General features: G+C 38.5%; 1 protein-coding gene across 1 annotated transcript in view; it reads left to right on the forward strand.

Annotated features, from left to right (window-relative positions):
* Positions 1–23321, forward strand: part of LOC132123790 (transcriptional activator GLI3-like) — a 301233-nt gene extending 277912 nt beyond the window's left edge. Inside the window, exons 9-15 of the mRNA XM_059534428.1 lie at positions 4422–4535; positions 8357–8497; positions 17404–17553; positions 17716–17880; positions 18338–18622; positions 19460–19856; positions 20460–23321. Of these exons, the coding sequence (XP_059390411.1) occupies positions 4422–4535; positions 8357–8497; positions 17404–17553; positions 17716–17880; positions 18338–18622; positions 19460–19856; positions 20460–22705 (3498 nt within the window). The 3' untranslated portion in view covers positions 22706–23321. The remainder of the gene's footprint in view (positions 1–4421; positions 4536–8356; positions 8498–17403; positions 17554–17715; positions 17881–18337; positions 18623–19459; positions 19857–20459) is intronic.
* The last annotated feature ends 280 nt before the right edge of the window (positions 23322–23601 follow it).

Raw genomic sequence — 23601 nt, forward strand, 5'->3', positions numbered from 1 at the left:
TGTTTTTGTGCTTCAGTAACAGTTAACTCTTAGTGTAATGGTGAATGAGTTTTCCCGAGATTTTCTCAATACCAATCTTTCCTTTTAAGCCATTACAGCCTCACTACTCTTTCCTAGATCAGTATCATCCATTTCCCCCACCTGACCCCAGAGAAAGCACCAGCTTCTTTAATAGAAGGGCATCGTGGAACATTTGTTTCACCATGTGGTCGAAAAAGAACAATTAATGAAAAAAGGAGAGAAGGTGTGAACATTGCTCAAAATGACAGACAGCGAAATATCAGATCATTGTGTTTTATTGAATCACTACTCTCTATAAGATCTAATACACTAAATGTGGTGTACATTATATTTGTAAGATTGTCTTTAAAGTGTATTTTAAATTTATTAGCTGGCATACTTAAGAAGGATAGTTCATCCAAAAATGAGCATGCTGTCATCATTTACTCACCCTCAAGGGATTAAAAACATGTATGATTTGCAATGACTTTAGAAGAAATGGTACACTATTCATATGGACTATATTTAAGGTAATGTTTGGTCTTTCTTGTGTACTTTTCTTGCATGGAACAGCCTGGTCATGTTGCTAGATAACCTTTGCATTTCCTCTTCAGTCAAGGATGTAACCTTTAACCAAAATGTAAGATCAATTTGCACAGCAATAATCAGCTACACTCAGTTATACTCAACTATACTCAATACTCAATGCAAACAATTACTTTTCTGGCTTTGTCTTTGGTAATATCTATCAAATGTAGTAAACATAAACACTTATTAAAGCCACAAAGCAAAAATAAATAAATAAATACTCAGCAAAGTTAAATGTTTTGATAGGGGAGTCTGGCAGAATGAACCTTCAGAGCCAAGGAATCCTGCTCTCTCATCCAAAGAATGTTACTTCTTTCTCTCCCACTGAGTGCTTTTTCTTTACTGGCTCTTGCCAGTCACTTGGGACTTCCTTTGGCAGAGAGTGAGAGAGATAGTGGCAGTGAATTAGTCGATATAGTCAGAGGAGGGGTCATTGCTGTTCAGGGAGAAATTGTGAATAATGTCTGTGGCATTATTTAAATGTTGGCTTATTTTTTACTTATTTATTTTATTTCTCTGAAGTGGATTTGTAATATATACTGTATGCATGTTATTACACTACCAAAATAAGGATAATTTTTTGGAATGGTACCATGTTAATATCATGCATTTTCTACATGTACCATTACAGTACAGTGTTATACTCTTAAGTACTGTGGTAATATCACTATTAAATAATAGTATTTTAAACATCACATTTTGGACAAACAATATATATATATATACAACCCGAATTCCGGAAAAGTTGGGACGTTTTTTAAATTTTAATAAAATGAAAACTAAAAGACTTTCAAATCACATGAGCCAATATTTTATTCACAATAGAACATAGATAACATAGCAAATGTTTAAACTGAGAAAGTTTACAATTTTATGCACAAAATGAGCTAATTTCAATTTTGATTTCTGCTACAGGTCTCAAAATAGTTGGGACGGGGCATGTTTACCATGGTGTAGCATCTCCTTTTCTTTTCAAAACAGTTTGAAGACGTCTGGGCATTGAGGCTATGAGTTGCTGGAGTTTTGCTGTTGGAATTTGGTCCCATTCTTGCCTTATATAGATTTCCAGCTGCTGAAGAGTTCGTGGTCGTCTTTGACGTATTTGTTGTTTAATGATGCGCCAAATGTTCTCTATAGGTGAAAGATCTGGACTGCAGGCAGGCCAGGTTAGCACCCGGACTCTTCTACGACGAAGCCATGCTGTTGTTATAGCTGCAGTATGTGGTTTTGCATTGTCCTGCTGAAATGAACAAGGCCTTCCCTGAAATAGACGTTGTTTGGAGGGAAGCATATGTTGCTCTAAAACCTTTATATACCTTTCAGCATTCACAGAGCCTTCCAAAACATGCAAGCTGCCCATACCGTATGCACTTATGCACCCCCATACCATCAGAGATGCTGGCTTTTGAACTGAACGCTGATAACATGCTGGAAGGTCTCCCTCCTCTTTAGCCCGGAGGACACGGCGTCCGTGATTTCCAACAAGAATGTCAAATTTGGACTCGTCTGAACATAAAACACTATTCCACTTTGAAATAGTCCATTTTAAATGAGCCTTGGCCCACAGGACACGACGGCGCTTCTGGACCATGTTCACATATGGCTTCCTTTTTGCATGATAGAGCTTTAGTTGGCATCTGCTGATGGCACGGCAGATTGTGTTTACCGACAGTGGTTTCTGAAAGTATTCCTGGGCCCATTAAGTAATGTCATTGACACAATCATGCCGATGAGTGATGCAGTGTCGTCTGAGAGCCCGAAGACCACGGGCATCCAATAAAGGTCTCCGGCCTTGTCCCTTACGCACAGAGATTTCTCCAGTTTCTCTGAATCTTTTGATGATGTTATGCACTGTAGATGATGAGATTTGCAAAGCCTTTGCAATTTGACGTTGAGGAACATTGTTTTTAAAGTTTTCCACAATTTTTTTACGCAGTCTTTCACAGATTGGAGAGCCTCTGCCCATCTTTACTTCTGAGAGACTCTGCTTCTCTAAGACAAAGCTTTTATAGCTAATCATGTTACAGACCTGATATCAATTAACTTAATTAATCACTAGATGTTCTCCCAGCTGAATCTTTTCAAAACTGCTTGCTTTTTTAGCCATTTGTTGCCCCCGTGCCAACTTTTTTGAGACCTGTAGCAGGCATTAAATTTTAAATGAGCTAATTAAGTGGATAAAAGTGTAAAATTTCTCAGTTTAAACATTTGCTACGTTATCTATGTTCTATTGTGAATAAAATATTGGCTCATGTGATTTGAAATTCCTTTAGTTTTCATTTTATTAAAATTTAAAAAACGTCCCAACTTTTCCGGAATTCGGGTTGTATATATATATATATATATATATATATATATATTAAACTCTACTTTCATATAATATTAATGAAATAAAAGGCCACTTAAGTGTACTTAAAGAGAGTACAATTGCATGATCACATCTGTCTCTGAACACTATTACATACACTTTTAAAAAGTAGACGTTGTCAGTTTGTAAGTACAACCCATCGTTTCATTACAGTTTCACCTTCCAGTTAGGCACATCAACGATAACTCCTTCAAAAACTGACAGAAATCTTGGAGTTATGATTGATGATCAACTGACTTTCTCAGACCACATTGCTAAAACTGCCTGGTCCTGCAGATTTGCTTTATTCAGCATTAAGAAGATCTGGCCCTTTCTTTTGGAACATGCTTCACAACTTGTTCAAGCACTTGTTCTGTCCAGGCTGGACTATTGCAGTGCTCTCCTGGCAGGTCTTCCAGCCAGTTCTATCAAACCTTTACTATCAACCCAGAACATGGCAGCAAGATTAGTTTTTAATGAGTCAAAAAGAATGCACGTCACACCTCTGTTTATCAGTTTGCACTGGCTACAAATATCTGCTTGCAAAAAATTTAAGGCATTATTGTTTATACAAAGCCACCACTGGCTCTGCACCCTTAAATTCATTACTTCAGACGTTTGTACCTTTACGTTCCGCAAGTGAATGTTGCTTTATCGTGCCATCCCAAAGAGGCACAAAATCACTTTCACGACTTTTTCATTAAATGTTCCCTCCTGGTGGAATGACCTTCCCAACTCAATCTGAACAGCCTCTTCAAGAATTGGCTAAAAACACATTTCCACCATCTTTATTTGACCCTGTAACTCTAGCACTTTTTTCTAATTATTTTCTTTAAATAAAACTGCCCCTTTTAGACTTGCACTCTATTCATTTACTAACTACTTGTTTTCTTTTTAAAAAGCATGCTCTATTCTTTTTTCTATTCTGTTTTCTTTTTTCTTTATTATGTATTTAAAATACAACAACAACCTTGCTATAGTACTGCGTCAAGCTAACTGAGACTTGTTATAGTACTTGCATATCATTGCTCTCTTGTTGATTTTGATTGCTTCCATTGTCCATTCCATTCCATTTGGATAAAAGAGTCTGCTAAATGACTACATGTAAATGTACATTGAAGTAGTACACTTGAACCATATTTCAAAAACAGTAGAAGTAATTATGAAATTAAAAATAAGCATTCATACTTAAGTATATTCTAGGTATATTATTTCCACACTAATAAGTTATATTTTTTAAAGTATATTAACATATGTTTCTATTTCATAAAGGGTACGATTTTATTCTTTGATTGATCATGGTAATGCTATGTTTAGACATAGACCATGGAAAAACCATGGTATTCTTTGAAGCACCTTGGACTACTACCTCATGAATATGAATACTGTAGTCATTCAATATCCAAACTGAATTTGGACCTATATTTTTGATAATGATGATGATGATGTCATTTTTTATATGTGTTTTTAAAATATTTGTTTCTAGAGTAAACCCACCAGTGAGTCGGCTGTGAGTAGCACAGGGGACCCCATGCATCACAAACGCTCCAAACTCAAACCAGATGAGGAGCCACACAGCCCCAGAGCTGTTAACGTGCAGGTATGCACATGTGCATATATATGTTTAGGTCTAAAAAACACACACACACAACCAAAAAAAAAAAAAAAAAAACAGTCCTCCAGGAGATTCTGCACATGCAGCAAGAGCTTTAGGACAAATTATGTGAAGCTGTAAAGCTATATATTTGCGTGTTTGATTTGGTCGCCTGTTGTGGCACTGCTTCAGAGGTGATAAGCACCATTGATCTCCACAGCTTCAGAAGGAAAATGTTTTTCTTTTAATCAGATGCTTAACTAAATGGAAAAATTATATATTTTCTGCAATGCCCTTTATAAATGACGGTTGGACACCTGCTGGATGGCATACAGATGCATCTCAAAAAATTTTAATAACATGGAAAAGTTCTTTATTGTTTTGTAATTTAATTAAAAAAAAAATCAAATGTTCTTATATTCTAGATTCTTAAATATTTCAGTATTGTTTTTTTAATTCTGATGTTTATTACGTACAGCTTAGGAAAATTAAAACTTCAGTATCTCAAAAAATTTGAATATTTTCTCAAAGATCAATCAAAAAAGCAAAACAGAAATGTTCAAAGATCTCCTAAGCAGGTTTAATTATGCACTCAATACTTGGTTGGGGCTCCTTTTACACAAATTACTGCTTCAATGCAGCGTGGCATGGGGGCGATCAGCCTGTGGCACTGCTGAGGCATTCTTGAAGCTGAAATTGGGGAACAATTTAACAAACAACCAGAGACTAAATATAAAGGAAACCGTTTATGTTGTCTCACTTTCTACAATTGACCTATGTCAATTGACCCCTCTAACGCAGATGAGCCAATGGCGGTTGAGTTTCAGTTGCGAGGGGACCGAAACTCTGACATCTTTAGGTTTTAGTGCCACAGAGAAACATTGAAAGATCCGAATATTTCATTGGTTTGATGGTGTTTATGCTACAAAAATGGAAAAACAATGTGCCATGGATACTTGTAACACTGATTCCAGGTATCCTGAGAGGATGGGCAATGGAACTTATTTGATTAAATTTCCTAAACCCTAACAAAATGGAGCAAAATGTCCCTAAGCATTCAACCCCAATCCCAAGGAAGAGCAAAATGTTTTCTGGTTGTCATACTCTCATTAGGTTACAATTTTTATCTGCTCAAGCAGAACATTAAGGTCATCTTTTGCTTCATCAAGGTGTTTCTGGCTAAAACTAGCTAATGATAAAGTTAGTTAATCCACTAACGTTAGTGAGTAAATAGCTAATTGTTCTCACATTATGTACAGTCGTGGCCAAAAGTTGAGAATTACATAAATATTGGAAATTGGAAAAGTTGCTGCTTAAGTTTTTATAATAGCAATTTGCATATACTCCAGAATGTTATGAAGAGTGATCAGATGAATTGCATAGTCCTTCTTTGCCATGAAAATTAACTTAATCCCAAAAAAACCTTTCCACTGCATTTCATTGCTGTCATTAAAGGACCTGCTGAGATCATTTCAGTAATCGTCTTGTTAACTCAGGTGAGAATGTTGACGAGCACAAGGCTGTAGATCATTATGTCAGGCTGATTGGGTTAGAATGGCAGACTTGACATGTTAAAAGGAGGGTGATGCTTGAAATCATTGTTCTTCCATTGTTAACCATGGTGACCTGCAAAGAAACGCGTGCAGCCATCATTGCATTGCATAAAAATGGCTTCACAGGCAAGGATATTGTGGCTACTAAGATTGCACCTAAATCAACAATTTATAGGGTCATCAAGAACTTCAAGGAAAGAGGTTCAATTCTTGTAAAGAAGACTTCAGGGCGTACAAGAAAGTCCAGCAAGCGCAAGGATCGTCTCCTAAAGAGGATTCAGCTGCGGGATCGGAGTGCCACCAGTGCAGAGCTTGCTCAGGAATGGCAGCAGGCAGGTGTGAGCGCATCTGCACGCACAATGAGGCGAAGACTTTTGGAAGATGGCCTGGTGTCAAGAAGGGCAGCAAAGAAGCCACTTCTTTCCAAAAAAAAACATCAGGGACAGATTGATCTTCTGCAGAAAGTATAGTGAATGGACTGCTGAGGACTGGGGCAAAGTCATATTCTCAGATGAAGCCCCTTTCCGATTGGGGCATCTGGAAAAAGGCTTGTCTGGAGAAGAAAAGGTGAGCGCTACCATCAGTCCTGTGTCATGCCAACAGTAAAGCATCCTGACACCATTCATGTGTGGGGTTGCTTCTCATCCAAGGGAGTGGGCTCACTCACAATTCTGCCCAAAAACACAGCCATGAATAAAGAATGGTACCAAAACACCCTCCAACAGCAACTTCTTCCAACAATCCAACAACAGTTTGGTGAAGAACAATGCATTTTCCAGCACGATGGAGCACCGTGCCATAAGGCAAAAGTGATAACTAAGTGGCTCAGGGACCAGAATGTTGAAATTTTGGGTCCATGGCCTGGAAACTCACCAGATCTTAATCCCATTGAGAACTTGTGGTCAATCCTCAAGAGGCGGGTGGACAAACAAAAACCCACTAATTCTGACAAACTCCAAGAAGTGATTATGAAAGAATGGGCTGCTATCAGTCAGGATTTGGCCCAGAAGTTGATTGAGAGCATGCCCAGTCGAATTGCAGAGGTCCTGAAAAAGAAGGGCCAACACTGCAAATACTGACTCTTTGCATAAATGTCATGTAATTGTCGATAAAAGCCTTTGAAACATATTTAGTGCTTGTAATTATATTTCAGTACATCACAGAAACAACTGAAACAAAGACCTAAAAGCAGTTTAGCAGCAAACTTTTTGAAAACTAATATTTATGTAATTCTCAAAACTTTTGGGCACGACTGTACAGTGTAGGTCAAAAACACATAAACGAAGGTCTACATTTCACTGCCTCTCCATATCAGACTGGTTAAATGTAAATTAATTTAATCTACCCTGCACTACATGAATCCTGTATGTTGTCATCTGCAATCGTGACCACTGTAAAATGAGGCTTTTCCCGCTTGCATTGTGATCTGCATAAACCCTCACTTCCAAATTAATCTTGTTACCCACCATATTTATTTTAAAAACCTTTATATATCCCTCTATGGCATATTTAAGTCCCAATGGAATGGTGGTCCTTTTGTGTCCCAAATTTATCAAAAATATCTTGGGACAAGGTTTTCACACTTACCGATAAGTGCATAAGTGCAATTGTTAAGAGAGGGAACAGTGAAGGCCTGTTATGTGTCTGGTGTGTGTTCAAGTAGTTGTGTTCAACTACTGCCACTGTTAGTACATTGTTAAAGGCATCTAAAGATTTATATGCCCTCAGTTTCTATTTACTATACATGCTGTGTGTCATGCCACTCCAGTCAGATCGCCCTATCCATTGAGTGAGTGTACGAGTCAGCCAATCTGGTTTCTTCTATTAAGGTTAATATTTTCAAATCACAATCATTATCCCACACAGTGAGTGACATTACAAATTCACATAAAATCAAATTTTCTCTAGTCATAAAAAAAAACAAGTAAACAAAACTTGCTAGCTAGCATTAAGTGAAGCAGTCAAGGGAATCTTTCTGCCTCCACTTAAGCTATGCCCATAAAAAAGGTCACAGTGTTTACTAACTGAAAAGGGGTCTATTGAGGATTTTTTTTCTTCATTATAATATCAGGACAGTTGTACCACCCTTACATTTTTTACAATTAGTTCCCATTTGTAATCAGAAATTAAAATAATGCTTATTATAGAAGTGGTGTATTCAAGTCATGCATGAATTGAATTTGTATTTTTGAATAAATAAACATTTTCTAAAAAAAAATTATAATTTTTATTGACTCATATGCCCTCACTGTTTTGCTGCATGTGTTTGTGCAGGAGCAAACTGATGGAATGACGCTGGTGAAAAAGGAGGGTGATAAAGAGGAGGGCAAGCAGGAGCCGGAGGTGGTGTATGAGACCAACTGCCACTGGGAGGGTTGCTCCAGGGAATTTGACACCCAAGAGCAGCTTGTGCATGTAAGTGGACACCATGTTTATGTTATTAAATTGAAATATAAATCGAAATGTTCAGTCTCTTCATAGAATCATTCATGATAAGGCTCTCAAACAGTGGAAAAGACAAACATATACACACAAACACCTTGAAAGCCTATACATGGCTTCAGACATACTTTTTTTCACAACCACTCTCCCAAGCTCAAGTAGAGAGTGAAAGGACATGAAAGTCCACTTTCTGTGAAAATACACCAGTCCCCTTTAAACATTTCTCTCTGTACAACACATACGGACATTCTTTAACTACTCTTTTGTCCTATAATCCATACAAACACACACATCCACAGAAACACCCACAACTCCCAAAGGCATCTGATACAAAGATTCCCAGTTCTCCACAGCTGTCTATCCCTTCTCTGACATGGCAATCCATGGCAGCCATGCTAACCCCTATCTATAATTGAAAGCCTCCAGTTGGAATGGCCTGCATGACACATTTGAAGTCTTGTCCCCAAAGCTTAAAGATCTTGCCAACTTCTTGCCTGTGCATTTGAAAGAAGGATATATGTACATTTTGCTATATATAACAATTATTTCCGTTTTTTGGCAAAATATTTAATTCAGCAATTAAGTTGACAAATTACACAGACATTGATTTTCAAATCAAAATTTTAGATTACATTTAGTTAAAAAATCTCTCTCTCTCTCTCTCTCTCTCTCTCTCTCTCTCTCTCTATATATATATATATATATATATATATATAGATATATATATATATGGGGTGTGATTTGCTGGGGGGAATGCGTGGGATTTCTGGTCAATGTATCCCTGCCTCTTAATTTTTTTTTTATCCCCGGTGGGATCACAAAACTTATCACGGATCCGTGGTTTGATTAAAGTAAATTTTATTTTAAAATGCGCTACTTGGCTGGCTCTGAGTTGCCAGCTTGACGACTAAGATATTCTGTTGCTTCTAACTCTATTTTACAAGCAAGTATATCAGTCACAGCACAACCACTGACTTTATCGTATGTGTATTTGAATTCATTAGACAAGGTCGTTAATAGGATTTTAGTGCAGATTAATGTTTGAGAGCTAGTTATGTAGTCTTAATGGACTGCGTTTCAGTCATTATAATATTAATTCCGTTGTCTTACAAAAGAAACATTAAAATATAGTAATAAAAACAGTTTTATTGAGACTTTGGCTGAATTAAAATGCAGTATGTGAGCATAAGGAGGCAATAAAATACGACGCACTTACGTCATAAATATGCTAATTAGTGCATGACTTCATCTAGCAACATTTAGCGACTTTTCAGGCGGGGTTTAGCTACTTTCCACTGAGAGAAGTTGGCAACACTGCAGTGGAGCTGTGTGTCGAAACCATGGTCGAAACAAAGGAAGGCAGCATATTCAACATATTACTGAAGCGGGAATAAACATCACAATCTGATTATCTGTTTCTATGATGACAAGCAGAGTTAGTGTCCCAGTCACACCGCTGAGAATGGCCAAAGTTACACATACGGTGTTTCACTCAATTGAGGCTAAAGCAAAGGTTTTTTGATTACTCACTCTTGCAGGGTTGCCAACTCTCACGCATCTGGGGTGAAACTCACGCTTCCAGCATCAATCTAACGCTGAAGTCCAAGCGTGAGTGTCACGCCAGATGCGTGAGAGTTGGCAACCCTGCTCTTGAGCATCTGCCGCGAGTGATTTCAATGTTAAGTTAATGTAGAGGTCCTGCGGCGCGAATGAGGCATTTAGCGCGGTGCGGGCGGGTCCAGTTCGCGCAAATGAGGCAAATTGACTCGCACAGATAATGCATCTGGCTTTTCTATCATTTCACTGATTTAATTCTTGTGTGTTTTTTCATTGTGCTTGATCACATTTCATATGTGTGGGGAAAGATAGGCTATTAGAGTAAAAAATATTGCGTAAGGCTGCTTCATGAGTTAATAAGAAAAAAAGATTTTACAATTCCTGCAAATGCAGTGATGAAGTTCATGTTCTCATGATTTATTTTTATGAATTAAAATGTTTCAAAACACCCCCCCCCCTCTGTTTTTTTTCACAAATCGCACCCTGTATATATATATATATATATATATATATATATATATATATATATATATATATATATATATATATATATATTAGTGGTGGGCATAGATTATTTTTTTTTCATCTACATTAATCTCACTGGAATCTTGGAATTAATAAAATGGCTCATTTGAATTCTGCCAAAGGCATTCAGAATATGTGTGCTACCCAAATAAAATTATGACTAAAAGTCTTTAAGAACGGGTTTCTCAAGCCAAGTGGTGCATTAGACCAGGGGCTCATCTCCTGTTTCCAAAATGCATCACAAAGTGCTTGAAAAAAATGCTGTAAACTAATTCCACATTGCACAAGGTGCAAACAACCTTACGCCTGTTTCACACATACCCCGTCTGCAGTGCGTATGCATTTCGTACTTTTTTAACGCACCCATGTTAACGGATTCCAGCATTCACACTTGGGCTGCACGATATTGGGAAAAAATGACATTGCGATATTTTATTTTTCTCCGATATATATTGCGATATGAAATCTAATCTATTTTTTCTTACAAACAAAAATGGGGTGAGCACACTTACATTCTCGTTTTAAATGATTTAAACATAGACACCATCGTGTCAATTGATTAATATGCACAAGGGAGAGAGAGCAAGACAGCGCTCGTGTTGTTTGAAGACGGTGAGCGGGCGGCCGGGGCTCGCTCGCTCACTCTCTCTCTCGCTCTCTCGCTCTCTCTCTCTCGCCAATCTCTCTCTCTCTCTCGCGCTCTCTCTCTCTCTCTCTCTCTCTCTCTCTGCCCTGTTAAACTGACAGGACTTAAAAACACATGCAAACCTGCTCCCGAGCAGGTTTAAGCTTACGGACCTGTTGCTATGACAGCAGCTCCAGGATGAGCTTCGAAGAACCAAATGATCCAAGATCACACCAAATCGTCAACATTCAAATCCAGCTAACTAAGTTAGCGACGTACGAAGAACGGGCCCCTGATCTCATCATCATCCAGTCTGTCTGGAATGCCATGAAGAAACTAAACAAACTAAGACAGACTAAATCCAGAAGAACTGTGGCAATGTCTTCAAAATGCTTCAAGAAACCTGCAAAGCTACAGTACTGTGCAAAGTTTTAGGCACTTGTGCAAAAATGCTGTAAAGTGAGGATGCCGTCAAAAATAATGCCATAAATAGATTTTATTAATTAACTTTTATTAACTTAACTAAATTAAATCAACATTTGGTGTGACCACACAATGTGTTAAAAAAGCTTTTGTCCTAGGTGCACTTGGGCATTGTTTTTCAGATAGCTTTGCAGGTAGGTTTCTTGAAGTGTCTTGGAGACATTGGCACAGTTCTTCAGGATTTAGTCTGTCCCAGTTTGTTCTGTTACTGGTGAGATCAGATGGTCAGATGATCAGATCACTGTGTGGAGCACAGGCTGTTGTCAGACTCCTTGTGCAAACAAAAAATCTCACTGGATTATTACAATTAATGGCAAAAAATTGTTTTGGAAATGTACTACTGACACACTAAAGCAAAAGAAAGAAATAACTGACTTAAAACCATTTTTTGAAGGTGAAAATACTAGTGGCCTAAGACTTTTGCACAGTATTGTGAGTAAATATGATTTTATTCTATCCAAACTATCCATTAACAATTTAAAAAAGTAATACATTAATGAAATAAATTATTTATATCAATATCCCATATTCCTCAAATTGTTTGAAATTATTTATTAGGATTAACCCCTTGAGATGTAACATCTCATTTTCGAGGGGGTCCCAAAATACAACATAACACAACATAACACAATATAATAACATGAAAGTGACGTGACATACAAGTATGGTGACCCATACTCGGAATTCACACAGCAGTGAACACACACACCAAGAGCAGTGGGCAACCATTCATGCTGCAGAGCCCAGGGAGCAGTTAGAGGTTCAGTGCTTTGCTCAAGGGCACCTCAGTCATTGTATTGAGGGTGGAGAAAGTGCTGTACATTCACTCCTAGGCATGGGCCGATTACCAGTTTTAAGGTATTCTGTGATTTGAAAAAGTCATGATTTCAAAACTACTAATATTTTCCATTATAGTGCTCCTGCGGTATGCACTGTTTTTCATGTCTCCTTAATGACTGAAAGAGTAGGAATCCCTCAGGGTGAGTATAGTGTAGAGCAGTGGTTCCCAACCTCGTGGCCCACACAACCAAACATATATGTCTGCGCGGCCCACTGCAAAACAATTTACTGACCCCGCTATTGTTGGGTTAATAACTTTTTAATTTCCATATATCAAAGCAATGTAAGACCACTCCCCATATCCTAAAACCTCAATAAGATTTTTTGGAAGGAGAAAAAATAATAAAAATGTAAGATTCCAAACATTCTTATTAAATGTCTTATCAAACTTTTATTTAGATTTACTAACCTACACCATTGATGTGCTAGCAGTTATATAAATAATTGTTTTCTAAAATATAGTGGCTCAGTGATGTCAGTGTATTTTTCCCTAAATAGCACAGTGTAAATTTAGGTTGAAATATAGGTTTTATTTGTGTAGAATTTTTTTTTTTTTTTTGATTATTTATTTATTTTATGCTGGTGTGCCTTTTCAGCTATATGAAACATGCTCACACCATGACGCATGGCTAGGCTCTTTTATCAACACAGTTTTAGCACTCTTGATTAGATAAACATCAAATCTCTGCAATTTAGCACACGTATCTGCACTACACAGTCAGCATAAACCAGCCGGATGTCAATTTGTGCTAATTTATTTAATTATTTCCCCCTTTTTCTTTATTTCTATTTGACTTTTTCCCTTGTATTTTCAAACACTCTGACCCTTATACCCCAACTACAGGTGCCTAAATTTTCTCCCAGTGTTTCTCCTTTTTTAACATATTTAGACCTATATCCTTTTGCCCCTCCAGAGTTCATTTGTACTCTTACTTGCTGTTTGGCAAGATTTAATTTCAAATCCTCTCTCAGACTCTGTCTCTCCCTCCACTCTCATTTTGGTTCTGACTGATGGTGGCGCTGTGGGGTGGTCTATGTCTTTGTGTGCTTATGGTAAGAATGGCATATTTAAGCTACTCCGTGCTCCTCCCTGTGCTGGGGGAGATAAACTAGGGCTGAGTGGGAATCTGGCTGCTGGCAAGAACCCTTTAATTGGCAAAATGTAGATTTTTTTTTTTTTTATCAGGCAGAGGATTAGACACCTTATCTGTCTGGAGTATCTTGCACAGAGATGAAAAGGCTGCACTCAATTACTCATGCCAATTCACTCCCCCCATGCACATTACTATTGTTACTCTCTCATACTCGCTCTCCCTCTTGCGCGACATCTTTTTATGCCTTTTGTCAGCTTTTCTCACTTTTTTCATTGCACTTTGGCAACTGACGTGAGAAAAGAGAGAATGATTTATAAGTGTGCATTTGATAACGCTAAACGCTGTTGAAGATCCCGGAGCTTTGTGAAATTGGTGTGAAAACAGGCACTTGTCATGCGTGGCTGCATTTTAATGGTGCAGGCCATGGCCTAGAAAAACTAGCTAGATAAGAAGACAATACAGATGAATTTAAAAGGACTGCAAATTAGGGCAGTCATGCATGTGTGCACTATGATGAAAAGCTCTGTATGTAATCAGAAAATATTCTACTTCACACAGTCAATTTTGCTCAACAGTAAGGTATGAAAACAAAATGTATATCTGGAGTTATGCCCCAGTGTGTATGTGTTTGTATTTGCATGCAACAAACAAATAAATGTAAGAATCTTTGTTCCTTCCTATGAATCTGAGAGTCCCAGCGGTTGCTCTCGTCCTTTACCGTGGCAGGCCGGAGATTAATAGATCTCTCCTCGGAGCCACGAGCATAGCATCAGCAACTGTTAGTCTATTTCTCTCGGCCATAGCCACGCTCACTTACAACAATGTCATCATCCGCTCAATAACCATTGCCATTACATCAGGCCATCAGGGCATTAGTGTCACCCCCCTCGCAACACTTCCTTCTCTTCCTTTTCACTCCTTTTATCAGCATGGCCAGGTCATGCATCACGCACGACACCATTAAGCTCATTTGTACAAGTGAGTGTGCCAGCATTCAGGGATGTGTCGCAATTTCTCTCTGCCGGTTTCTCCACATTATTGAGCGACAGAGCCGGCAGACAGATCACACAGGGAATCCTTCTCGTAGTGAGGTATAGGGAGGATGAAAGAGAAGTTTTAAATCGAGTGTTGATAAATATTCATTAATCCAAGGCAATGTACTCAAGTTTGGGGTTTTTATTAGCTTTTTTTAGATTGTGATTTTTCAAAAAATGTAGCAGAAAATTGTAAAGATCATATGCTGCTATTAGACATTTTATCTAATTTAATAATACTTTCATCTACTGAAAAAAAATAATAATAATATAAATATATATATATATATATATATATATATATATATATATATATATATATATATTATTTTTTTATTTGACTTTTTTATGCAAAGACATCTGGTGTGAATCTTGTCAGTCTCATTACACCCGTTTAAATGGATAAAAATACATGTTGATTGGTCCTGTGTTCATGCACACTATTGAGTGATACTTTAAAAGGCTATGTCTTTGGCTGTATACACACTAAGCATTTCAAAACTGAAATAAACATTGGCCTTATAAAGTAGTTCTATACACCATGTTTTATGGGAGAAATTAATTAGATGGTAATACAAACTGAAATCTGGGCAGTTGCTTTCAATTAAGAACATTTTCATTGTGTTAATTTGCCGTAAAATCAACCCAGACGTGTGACTTTTTGTCTAAAAGGAATTTTTGAATGACAGTCTGACTTTGACTTCTAGTGATGCAGAAGTGCAAAAATAGAGTGTGTGCATACACATTCACTCGCACACACACAAATGTGCATGTTCCTCCCCCAAACTCTGTGAAAGTTTGGCTGCAACTGCAGCGAGGTGACAGGGAGGACTGTGATGCTTTTTTTGTGTCATGAAGAGGAATAGAGGATGAGCTCTGCTCTCTGTCTCTGCTGCCACCTCTCACTCTTTTTTAGAAGCTGTTTTATTCTGCCTGTTCTTGGCCTTCCTGCTGTCACTCTGGTCTGTCCCCTCTTCTGCTCTGTATGTGAGGAGAGTCAACTCACTGACAATCTTTCTTTTTCTGTTTTTTTTTTTGGCTTTTCTGTCTGTCTTTCTCTCATATATTTTTCCCTGTCTTCCATCCACGATTTTCTGTCTCTTGTGAAGATGCTCCATTCCTTTGGAATTCATTAATCCTGCTCACTTATGTTCAGGATATTGTGTCTGTCCCTTAGAAATCAAATAGCCCCGGGACAGGAAAAGCACTCATAAGTGCTGCACAATGTTGTCTTTGTGTGGATGGCAGATGTTGACCTCATCTGCTCAGTGTTTTTCTTTGAAACCTACAGCTTTTCACAACTCCCTCACTCACTCTCTCTCTCTCTCTCTCTCTGTGTGTGTGTGTGTGTGTGTGTGTCACAAAGATGGCCAGAAAAAAAAAAAAGGTTATATAGAGAAATGAGAAGGACCTAAACAGAGACAGCATGTTGAGAGAAAGATAGGATAAATGCAACAGGGAACTGATGGCTTGAAGGAGAGAAAAATAGAAAATTAAAGAGAAAGAGAGGAAGTACTGGGGTTTAGTTAAGCCAGAGGTGACAGTATCAACAAGAGGGGTGAATAGAGGTGCTAGGCTGCAGGTGGAAAGCTCTGGCATTAGAGATGCTTTCACTAAACTTTCGACATCTTTCACCCCCAAATGCATTTTTTCAACCCCACTCTTGCTCCACCCCTCCCGAAGGCTTAGATTGAAAGTTGCCACAGTAGCACAACTGTCAGCACTTGTCAGGGCAAGGCCAAAGGCCTGTAGTGATGGAAGGTGACAGGATTTTATTTGAAATCCCTTTAAATCAGACACTGAGACTCACAAACCATGCTCACTCACAACAGACTGAGCAGATGAGAGAGAGAGAGGGAGAGAGAGAAGAAAGAGAAGAAAGACTAGAAAAGGACATTGAAAGGTGACAAATGAGAAAGAATAACCGTGTGAGGAAAAGCAGGTGTTTTGTAATTGTCTGGTAAATCACAATGACATAAAAATTCACAATTATCAAAACCATGGTCAATTTTTTTTGCCTTGTTTCATAATTGCCTTTTTATCATATGATTTAGATTTTTTTATGTCATAATTATGATTTAGTATGTTATGATTTTGACTTTTTGGGTCATAATTTTGACTTCTGACTATTTTGGATGTTTTGTTGCTATTTCAAATGTATTATCTCGTAAGTACTGTATGACATAGTATGTTATAATTTCAGATTTTTGTCCTAATTATTTTTTATCAAAGCATGATTTTTATTATTATTATGTGGCAGAAATACAAACTGCATGTAAAGCCTGACAAAAGACACTTTGAAGATAAAGACAGGCTTCTTTCGATTTTAAACAGGAATTTAAATTTTGATCCAGATGGTTTTGTAAGTTCCCTTAAAGTGCTGGTGCTGACAAGTAGACAAGACACTTTAACATTGGACATCCTCCTTAGTGTAAACCCTGGTTTTATAATGTTGAATTTCTACCATAAGTTCAGATATTACATAGATATTATTAATGTGTTAATGTCTGGAAACATCTGAAACATTTAGCTGCAGTAGACTTGCAGTGCTTGCTGTGGTTAAGCAGTTGATGAGCAGTTGTTTAAGGCTCAATTTTGTGGTCCTGAGGCCCTCTAGTGGCACAATAATGCAATTGAATATTTCACATAAAGTATAATTGTCTTCTGCCATATATCATGTTATTCATTAACATGAACGTTGACCTTCTCTTCCTCTCACAGCACATAAATAATGATCACATCCATGGAGAAAAGAAGGAGTTTGTGTGTCGCTGGGAAGAATGTTCAAGAGAGCAGAAACCCTTTAAAGCCCAGTACATGCTGGTAGTGCACATGCGCAGACATACAGGAGAGAAGCCTCATAAATGCACGGTGAGAATTAAAATAAATACATATGGTGGTTTTTGTTTTCAGACATTCGTTTCAGTAGGTAGGACAAATTTTGATGTGGGCTTACCTGAGAAACTACCTGTTTCAACAGCCTGGGTCTGTCTAGAACAAATCAATATAACTTTGTGTCCTTTTCTCTCTCAGTTTGAAGGCTGTTCGAAGGCCTACTCCAGACTGGAGAACCTAAAGACACATTTGCGCTCACACACAGGAGAGAAACCCTATGTGTGTGAACATGAAGGCTGCAACAAAGCCTTTTCCAATGCATCAGACCGAGCCAAACACCAGAATCGCACACACTCCAATGAGGTAATTTACATACATGAATATACCAAGTATTAAACAAGGTACTTTGTTTCTAACACACAGGTTTGGACATGAAGAGATTATAGTCATTAAATCAAAATGTACCTTTACTTTATTATTACATGTTCCTGGTCTAATCTTGAACGATTCAACTGTGCACATTATTGCAACAGCAAAAACAACACCTTCAGTGAAGTATAATTTTCTTCTAAAATATGATGACATGTTTCATCTCTATATCTTTCAGCCCTTTCAAATTCCTGTCATATAGCAATCATGTGCAGCTAGCTATTTTTCTTCTTTCCTAATTTTATTGTTGAATATTATTTTCATTCAGAATGCATCAAATGTTTAAATTGGGTTGCAACTACCATTCATGTTGACTTTAAGTTGGTAACATAGGTAGAAAACATTTATTTCTATAACATGCCAATGCTCCCTCTCCTTTAATTTTTCTCAGAAACCCTATGTGTGTAAAATCCCTGGTTGCACTAAACGATACACTGATCCCAGCTCTTTACGGAAACATGTTAAGACTGTACATGGTCCTGAAGCACATGTTACCAAGAAACAGCGTGGAGATACATACCCGCGTCAGCCCCGAGAACCTAGAGGAAATGGACAAGGTCAGTCACCAGGACAGGTGCCTCTCAGACCGATCACTGACCAAAGGGAGTATAATCATGCTGCCTCAAAACAGGACGAATGTCTACAAGTCAAGTCAGTCAAAACAGAGAAGCCCATGGTAAGCCTCCTTCCATTTAAAAAAAAAGAAAAAAAAAATCTATGCTAAAGTTTCAACTCCATAAATAACTAAACTTTTAAAAAAACTAACCTTTTATGTCTTTTGTCTAACTAATGTTTACCCTTTCCTTTCCTGGTTTCATAACTGCTCAGCTAATACATCCAGCTACATCTTGCCATGCAGGTTCAAATTAATAACTGAATATTTTTTTGTCCACTACCACATGCACTGCTTTTCCTCTCTTACTAAGAACAGTGGGTGATAAGGTGAGAATGGTGATGTCATTATAGGTCTGATCTTTTCTCTCTTTTCACTACTCATTTTGTCCTTTCAATTCTGGGCCATCTGGAACAATTATTCAGGCAATGGTCAACAGCATCATGGCATATCTTACATTATTATAGTTATATATATATATATATATATATATATATATATATATATATTCAGCATGGTGCATCCTTTTTGTCACAATAAATATTGTTGACTATAGTCACATGAGTATTATATCAGCTTGCATGATAAAGCTAGTAATTGTATGTGTATTCGGATCTGCAACTTGGTTTTAAATCGGTGAGCTGTGTCTGCACTTGTGGTTTCATTGTGTTCCGCTTCATTCTTTAAGTCTATGTTGAGAAAGCAGCTCATAGTAATCATAATCAAGAAAGATACAAGCTTTCTTGTTCCACTACTAAAAAAGACAGCTCATTCTATAGCAGCCGTTTTCAAATTGCAGCATAGACAACAACCAATATTTCTAAATAAAAAACAATATTTCTAAATAAATATATTAAATAACATTTAAAACAAATGTTCTCTCCTCTCCTCCCCTCTAAGACGTCTGAGCCAAGCACTGGCAGTCAGTCTTCATGCAACAGTGACCAGTCCATCGGCGGCCCCCATATCGGCTGTGGAGACCAGCTTGTTGTGAACAGCATTGGGATTGCGGGGCAGGAGGCAGTTCTTAAGGACCAGGAAAATGAAAAGGAGGATGAGGAAGGAGAGGGAGAGGAGGAGGATTCCCCCATTATGGACTCTACAGTATCCACTGTAACAACCATGTCAGCAACACTAGCTTTGCAGACTCGCCGAAGTGTAGGACGGCCCCTACGCTGGATGGAGCATGTTAAGATGGAGAGGTTAAGGCAGGTGAATGGAGCTGTGCCTAGGTTAGGACATATGTCCCCAACACCGCCCCCTAAAGGCCAGGCCCTGCCTGCCCTCCTAGGAAAGGGTAAGTCTGAGGGTGTAATCACACCAGGCAGTCTGAACCGTACCTAAGCATATTTGACCCCCAAAGTCAAGTTCATTTGACTAGTGTTCCCGCTTTGGCCCGCTTGTAGAGGTGGGCTTGGTTCATATTTTATGAGCACTAACAATGACAAATTACGAAACTCGAGACACATAATGTCAATTATACAACTGTTCCGTTTTACCAATATCTCTTAACCAATCTATCAACCAAGATCTTTTAAACAACATATTATACATGTGAGTGTACTATGTGTCACTGCACCCTAAATGGCTCAAAGTAATAAGACACAGAGTATACATTACGATGTATTCTTTGATGCTGAGTGAGAGCGCTTTTAGTCCAGTTTTCTTTAAAATTGTTGCATCATAAAAATCTGCTTAGGCCTGGAAAGTGCAATATGAATGTGCAATATGAATGCAGGCTAGCAGGGGAGTGGAGAGGGGGTACAATCATGTTTGGGCATGGTACAAAACATTTAGTTTAATTTTTGGATGAACTTACCCATTAATGACTAATTATGACTATAATGGTATCATAATGATAACATTAACTTCTCCTAATAAGAGTATCTCTCATCATTAGGTTCATGCCTGGGTAGGAGTAGTTCTGTGGGGGTCCCCAAGCCTCCTCCATGTCCTGAGCCATCCAACACAGAGCTGACAGTGCTGAATTTGCTGTGTGAGCGCCGCGACAGCAGTGGCAGCAACACCAGCTCGGCCTACCTGAGCAGCAGTCGTCGATCCTCTGGCATCTCCCCCTGCTTCTCCAGCCGCCGTTCTAGCCAGGCCTCACAGTCTGAGCACAGCCTCCATCGGCGTATTCACAATCTCAGTGCCACTGACTCTTATGATCCTATATCTACTGATGCCTCACGACGCTCCAGTGAAGCCAGCCAATGTGGAGGTGGAGGAAGTTCAGCTGGGATGGTATACATTGGAAGAGGAGGTATCGGAGGAAGTGGATTGGAGGCAAGAGGTGGTCTGAACCTCACTCCAGCTCAACACTATCACCTGAAAGCCAAGTATGCCGCTGCTACAGGTGGGCCTCCTCCCACACCCTTGCCAAACATGGAGCACATGAGACTAAAGACACGTCTGGCTTTGATGGAAGATAAACAGAACATGGGCCAACTTACACTACCACCTCTGGTCAGGCCACGTCACTGTAGTGATGGTACGCATAACTTACATGGCAGTCAAGCAGTGTATCAACCAAGGGGACTGTACCCTGTTGAAGGTCCAGGGAATAATGATCGAAGAGCTAGTGACCCTGTGCGTACATGGGATGCTAGTACTTTTGGCTTGCCACAGTTACAGCGTTTCAGCAGTTTAAATAACATGAATTTTCTGCCCCATATTGCTGGTAATTATTATTTAGATAGAGAAGATAACAGTCTGAGCTTACAGAACTACATCTTTCAGAGGAGTCTACATTCACCTCCCAGCATTGTGGAGCAATCAGCACTTGAGGACTTGGAAATTCTGCCGGATGACTTTGTGCAGTATCTTCATTCTCAAGATCAAAAATCAGATCACAGCCATAACAGTGATTCCAGTCCCCATAGATCCAGTTTTAACCAGGGTACTGCAGATGTCCAGAACTTCCTCAAACCACAACAGCAACAGGAGGAGTCAGAAGGAGAAAGCAATAGTAAAGATATAATGCCTATCCAGTGGAATGAAGTGACCTCTGGTAGTGCTGATGTTTCTCCTCTCAGGCAGCAGAGGTGCGGAAGATTGTCAGACCAGAATGGCACCGTGAGCAACGCCTTTGGTCGCTTTGGAAACATGGTTGTGCAGCAACAAATGCATACAGAGTTCATGGATCAACACTCAACACTTTGTATAGATGGTGTCCAACACATGGCAGGTATGAACTACAGGTGCATATATCCAGAGCAACATCAACATATTGCAAAGCCATCCCAACAACTGTCCGGGACTAATCCAAGCATTAAGACTGAGTCTTCTTCAACCTGGAAAATGGAATCAAGGCACAACAACTTTGGTCAACCAGACTTCTCTCATATCCCTTTGGGCCCCCTCCGTCGTAGCTGTACCCAACAGACAACTATAACCCAAACCAACCTCACGGAAAATCAAACAGTAACACATCAAATCAGCAGCAACCTTTTGTTGCAAAGTCCATCTAACAACAGCTTGTCTCCAGCAACACTACTGCCTCACCAAGCCCAACCTTCTATGACTCAACCACTATTCAATAGTGGCAATAGAAGCTTAAATCACACACAACCCTACTTAATTCAGCAGGATATCAACGGTCATAACGCACATTCATCCCAGCAGCAAAGTTTGAGAAATGTAACCAATCACTCTCTTGTAAATCAGGTTTCAGGACTGAAGCTTGAGGCAGATGATCATCTTCATTCCAACACTTCTATCCAGCGACAAAAGCCTGTGTTTATTGCTGATTGTTTTGACATGTCTAAAACTTCATCTTCTCATAACATAGCACAGTCAGGTCTAATGGAGTCCTTGACAGCTGAGACAGAAACACCTTCTGAGGCCCTTCTGTCCCCTGGGATTGATCAGGTGACCAGTACAGTAGAAGAAAGTCGAGGTTTCTTAGATAATGTTGGTTTAGATAGTTGTTCCATACTTGAGGATGGTTCTGAGCAGGGTAGTGTGGTGTCTGACATTATCAGTCCCAATTTTTTCCAGGGTCTGTCTGGAACTTTCTCTCAGCTGTCTACTCCTCGTGTTTCAGCTCCATTTCATCCAGGAACTAACAACATGGCTATCGGTGACATGAGCTCTCTCCTCACCACCCTCGCAGAAGAAAGCAAATTTCTGGCTATTATGCAGTAATCTGTGCACTCCCCGAAATTGTTACACTGTTGTAGATAAGACAAATTTAACAGACTTATGTATGTAATGTAAAGATGTGGGATAAGAAAGAAAGTTATTGCTTTATACTCATTAAAATAGATTATTAGGCGATGTTGACAAAGAGTTGGTACACAATCTTAAATCTGTCTCATCTTCCTAGAGACATTTCTGGAATAGAGGCTATTTTAAAAACCCTTCTTTTATACTGTTATATGACGATGACAGATGGAGACACTGGTCTTCTTTTTATCACTTTGAATCAGTATTCTCTGTGTTGTTGATATTTTTATGTTTTGTTGTACATTATTGGTACAAGTGCATGATCATTTTCTTATTAAGTGTAAACAGTGTTCACTTAACTATGTAGGTTAACTCATGTTATGTATCTTTATTGTTGAGTGCACTGCATACTACAAAGATGGTGTGAATATGCACAGACTTAACTGTCATTAGGTCTAAACAGGGTTGAATATCACTCTTTACAGACCCAAGTGTCATATTTTGATTAAAATATCTAAATGTATTTTAAATGTCTTATATCAACAATGTTGCAGTGATCATGTAAGTCTTAACAAATTGACAATTTTTTTCCCCCGACATGGCAAGTAAAATGGACCACTTTGTTGTGCAAGGGTATGATAAGTGTAGCGCAAAATGCTAGAGTTGATCATTTAATCTCTTGATTATATTTACTGTATCCTTGTAAATAAATGTTAATATTTTTCTTCATTTTTTATATTGCAAAATTTACATTTTGCATAATTTTGATTATATTGTTAGTGACTGGTGTTGATGTTTAGCAGTGCATTGACAAAAAGAGCAAAATCTCAACATGTTGCTCATTGCACTATTTTTTTATTTGTGGCCAAAATATG

This window comes from Carassius carassius, chromosome 42, assembly GCF_963082965.1.
Source record: "Carassius carassius chromosome 42, fCarCar2.1, whole genome shotgun sequence".
NCBI classification, from domain to species: Eukaryota; Metazoa; Chordata; class Actinopteri; order Cypriniformes; family Cyprinidae; genus Carassius; species Carassius carassius.